A 5,473-nucleotide genomic window follows, 5' to 3' on the forward strand; every position below is an offset into this window, starting at 1 on the left:
TACTTTGAAGCAGTGGGAATTGTTCGAGAGTTCAAGTATGATGGAGAGTTCAAGCTGTGGTGGAAGGGGTCAAAACAAGAGGCGATGAACAACCTGAGAATACTCGGTGATGATAGGGAAGCAATGTTGTTGAGTAACTATGCAGAACAAAGTAATGATGAGGTTGAAATCTATGTCCAACATTTGCAACCTAGTCAGCCAGAAGAAATTACCTTTCTTAATTTTGGTGAAGAGGCAGTACACGTAGAGGAGATGGAGGAAGAGGTAAATATGGAGGAAGAGTTGAATATTGGTGATGAAGAGGACAATATTGTTGAAGAAAATTTTATTGTGGATGAAGAAGTTGGTTATGATGGTGTAGTGGAGGGGAATGTGGAAGTAGAAGATGTCGAAATGGATTACCAAGAGGAAGATGGGAATGTTGGGGGCGAATATGTAGAGATGGGGGAGGATGAGGCTTATGTTGAAGAGGNAGAGGAAGAGGAAGAAGGCAATGATGTTGACGGTGAAGTGGTGGAAAATGTGGATGAGAGTGAAGAGGAAAGAATGGCAAATGACGATGATGGGTTTGGGATGGAGGATGAGAGAGTGGAGGTACAAAGAAGAAACATTAATCCTGTTTTGGAAAGGTGGAGTACTATGAAAAAGAGGAAGAAAAGTTTGAGGAAAACTGTCAGGAGAAGAAAGAGTGAGGGGTCATTTATGATTAATGAAGATGTTGGAGATCATGAGCATGACATAATTGAAGATTACAATACAGATGAGTTGTCTTCAAATGATGATAGTGATGAGNATGTGTGTGAGGATAGGAAGAAGTTTCCAAAGTATAGAGAAGAGGATATGACAAAGACCTTTAAATTTAAAATAGGAATGGAGTTTAAGTCATTGAAAGATTTTAAAAGTGCACTACAGGAGCATAGTGTTTTAAATGGCAAAGAAGTGAAGTTTGTTAAGAATGATTCAAAGAGGGTGAGGGCAGTTTGCAAAAAGGGATGTGGATTTCTAATTATGGCTAGCAAGGTAGGATGAAGGCAAACTTTTAGAGTGAAAACTCTTGTTGGACGTCACAAGTGTGGAAGAGTTTTTGGTAACAAAAGTGCAAGTGTAGAATGGATTGCACAAGTTTTGGTAGATAGATTTGTTAATGTGGGAGGCATGACAGTGAACCAAATCATAGATGAAATGAAGAAGTCATTTAGTGTTGGAATAAGTCCCTGGAAGGCTGGAAGAGCAAAGGAAATTGCAACGGACTCTTTAGTGGGTGATGGAGAACGACAATATGGTCGTCTTTATGATTATGTGGGTGAGTTGTTAAGAGTGAAGGCTGGAACCTTCAAGATTAAGGTGAATCGACCCCAACCCACTTTGCCTCCAAGGTTTGGGTCATTCTACATGTGTTTAGAGGGTTGTAAACAAGGGTTCTTGGGTAGTCGCAGGCCATTCATTGGGGTTGATGGCTGTCATTTGAAGACAAGTTATGGAGGTCAGTTGTTAGTGGCAGTGGCAAGAGACCCTAATGACCAATATTTCCCACTAGCTTTTGCTGTGGTTGAAAGTGAATGCAAGGAGACATGGAGGTGGTTTTTGTCCCTGTTGCTGGATGATATTGGGGGCATAGATTGTCAACGCTGGATCTTTATTTCGGATCAACAAAAGGTAACTTCAAATTCAACTTAATTTTGTATTTTCGTCCTATTATGCACTAAAGGTTGTTGTGATTTGCTTGCAGGGATTAATGGCTGTATTTGATGAGATTTTGATGGGGGTGGAGCATAGGCTGTGTTTAAGGCATTTGTACAACAACTATAAGAAGAAATTCGGTGGAGGTTTGCTCATTAGAGACCTTATGATGGCAGCAGCAAAGGCGACATACTTTCAGGAATGGGAAAAAAAAATGGGTGAGTTGAAGACTATCAATTCTGATGCTTATAATTGGTTAATGGCACTTCCAACTAAATCATGGTGCAAACATGCATTTAGTGCATATCCTAGATGTGATGTATNAATCAATAATTTATCTGAATCATTTAATAGTACAATTTTGTTGGCAAGAGACAAACCTATAATTACTATGATGGAATGGATTAGGTCATATATTATGAGTAGGTTTGCAACTCTAAGAGAAAAATCAAACACATATCATGGTGATGTTATGCCTAAGCCAAGAAAAAGATTGGATAGGGAAGTTGAGAAAAGTGGCAATTGGCTACCAGTTTGGGCAGGGGGTTCAAAATTTGAAGTCACTCATGGCTTCACTATGGACAAATTTGTTGTTGATGTAAGTAATCATAGTTGTAGTTGCTACTTTTGGGATTTAGTTGGAATACCTTGTAGACATGCCGTTGCTGCCATACATTATAAATTAGAGAACCCAGAAGATTATGTTCATCCATATTACAAGAAAGAAGCATATCAAACTTGTTATGCACCTCAAATAATTCCAATCAATGGCCAACAACTTTGGCCTAGATCTGAGACTGAACCACTACTACCACCCATTTATAAAACACCTCCTGGGAGGCCAAAGAAGTTAAGAAGAAGAGAAGCTGATGAATATGTCAGCCATTCAAAGTTATCCAAGAAAAATATTGGTATGAAGTGTAGCAGTTGTCATGCATATGGACACAATGTAAGAAGTTGTAAAAAGGGGCAGTCAAGCAAGGTAATTCTTCCTGGTTATGTTAATTACAAGCTAGTTTTTTTCTGCTATGCCATATCTAACTACCTTTCTCATATAACAGGACACAGGGGTTGCAAGAGGTTCTGCATCAACTGTTAGAGGGGCATCTACATCAACTGGGAGAGGGGCATCTGCATCAACTGGGAGAGGGGCATCTGCATCAGCTGGGAGAGGGGCATCTGCATCAGCTGGGAGGCCTGGATCTGCATCAGCTGGGAGGCCTGGATCTGCATTAGCTGGGAGGCTTTGATCTGCATCAGCTGGGAGGCTTCGATCTGCATCAGCTGGGATGCCTGGATCTGGAAGCACTTCAAGAATGGGAGCACGCAGAGATGCAAGGGCTGGAAGACTATCTGGACAAATTGTCGGATCTNAAGCAAGTTGCAACTGAGTTGGTAGTGGAATATGACATTTTGTAATGACTGTGACCCACTTAGGGAGACCAGTACTAGTGGGCACAATATTAAATTAAAGTAGTCAGGGACCACTTGCTTTTGTAAACTGAATTGTTATTTGCAGTGATGTTGGACCACTTGGTATTGTTGACTGAATTCAATTTTATTTAAAGTGGTCACAGACCACCTATTCATCTCTGTCCACTTTAGGAATTGTGCTTTAAATTACTGTTACTGGAATTGTGCTTTAAATTACTGTTCATAGCTGCTTTACTTGGTAGTAATAATTGAAGAGATTTTTCTGGTTTTTGTGTATAGGTACTGTTACTGGTATTGTGCTTTACTGATTATTGTGGTTTGAACTAGCTTCTGCTGTTTTTCGGAAAAAGCTCGCTCCCATCTTTGAGCAGTATCAATTGAAATTCACAATAAGAATAGGTTTAGGTTTTGGCTTGATAAATACAATGTTGAAATTTTAACTTGCAGGCTAAGTCAATTCTTTCTAAACAAATATAGATTGTATGATGCTTAATGCAAACCAGACAGCAAGAATTATATAGAATTGTCATTCATAATAAGAAAGGATTTTTAAATACAAATGCTTCATAATTTTTTAGCTTATTGCTAACAACTACAANGTGATGAAGACATAAAGAATGTATTAGTAGTGGTAAGTTTCAGGTTCTATATTTATTAAGCCACTAAGTTCCAGGTTCTATTATACCAAGTTCTGCATAATTTCAACGTTTGTTCTTTATACTTTATATCCCAAAATTATTATACCAAGTTCTACAAGATTGGAAAATAATGTTATCTTTTTTTCATATACTTTATATTTATCTTTTTTTCATATACTTTATATTTATCTTTTTTTCATATACTTATCTTTTTTAAGTACTTGACCACTTATCTTTTTTTCTTATACTTTATATTATGCAGAAACAACGTTTCTTCTGCATAATGTTATCTTTTTTTCATATACTTTAGATTTAGCTTTTTTTTCAATATGTAGTTATTATGGCTTCTTTTTATCCAAACCAACTGCTGTTTTAAATTCAGTTTTGCACACGTATATCAATGANTCATTTAGTTACAAAAAAATTGAACTTTCACGTGAATATATATATGACTCATTATGGTCATTAAAATTGAAGAACTTAACAGAGTTTTGAAACCAGCACATGCATTTCTAAATTGAAACCAGCAGATGCATTTCATTTCTAAATTGAAAGCAACACATGCAGTTTATTAAATTGTTCTTCAATCACAATTGTTAAATGGTTCTTCAATCAGAATTGGAAGTTTACCTTAGTAGTCAGAATAGTCAGAACACAAACATTATATTCAACTTAAAACTGAGGNCAGATTTAAACTGGGCACAATAAAACTGAACTTCCATATTATATTGAACTTAAAACTTCAAAGTACATCCATAACACAACATTACCTATCTAATTACAATTTACCTTCAACGCAAATAAAAAACAAAACATCACTGTTAATGCCCATGACAATACAAAAAAAACCAACATCATTTTGAAATTTTTTCTCTCTTGCTCTAATTTCTTCTTCAACTTCTCCTTCTTCTTCCTTAGATCCAACACAACATTTTCAATACACACTTCAACTTCTTCACTCTTCCTTTGTAAGCTTCCTTCAATTTCAAAATCTCCTTCATCAACCCATTCAAAGAAGTTACAACTTGAATTACTCTGCAAAAAAAAATTACAAATCACAAATACAAACTTCATCACAATAAATAAAGCATTTATTCTCACTTACTGCCCAATTTCTACATCTATAAAATAGTCTCCCTTTGTTCTTTACTGTAGTTGCCTTCAACAACAACACTNTTTCCCCACAACCACAGTTTTTTGAAACTAAGTGAGAGGACGATCCACATGTTTCGGACATTCCAGAACCTATGCTCCTTCGTGTGCAACCATTTTCTCCTCGATCAGCTTTCATTTCCCTTTCAACAGTGATTTCGAAAGCAAATCAAGTTCGAGTAGTCCCAACAAAACCCTAAATCCCAAATCCATCAATTTATTCACACGAAAANAAAGAGGAAAATGAACTTACGTGATTCACTTTCAAGATGATATCGAAGCTTCTGCGATTCACTTTCAACCTTTTTTCGAGCTCGATGATCTTGTCTTTGCTCAAACCCTTGAGACTAAACTTTGCACTCAACCACCTAATAAAGCAAACTTTACCAATGTCATCCATCATCTGATTTCATCAACACACACGTCAATTAAATTTAAAAACACATGGCAAAGAATAAAAAGGATACGTGGCTAGCCGTTAGCCAACTCAACAGTTTTTTAACACCGTTTGGTTTGGGGGACTAAAACTTAGTGTTTCCTTAAGGTGGGGGACGAAAAAGTAGCAAAGT

The 5,473-nt window shown here is 36.8% G+C and overlaps 1 protein-coding gene across 1 annotated transcript; it reads left to right on the plus strand.

The window, feature by feature from the left end:
* The first annotated feature begins 1,155 nt into the window (after positions 1 to 1,155).
* Positions 1,156 to 2,930, plus strand: LOC106760651. The gene is made up of 3 exons (XM_014644065.1): positions 1,156 to 1,656; positions 1,730 to 2,662; positions 2,742 to 2,930. The coding sequence occupies exons 1-3, from the start codon at positions 1,156 to 1,158 to the stop codon at positions 2,928 to 2,930; spliced, it is 1,623 nt and encodes a 540-aa protein (XP_014499551.1).
* Positions 2,931 to 5,473: the final 2,543 nt, after the last annotated feature.

This window comes from Vigna radiata, chromosome 5, assembly GCF_000741045.1.
Source record: "Vigna radiata var. radiata cultivar VC1973A chromosome 5, Vradiata_ver6, whole genome shotgun sequence".
In the NCBI taxonomy this organism is placed as follows: Eukaryota; Viridiplantae; Streptophyta; class Magnoliopsida; order Fabales; family Fabaceae; genus Vigna; species Vigna radiata.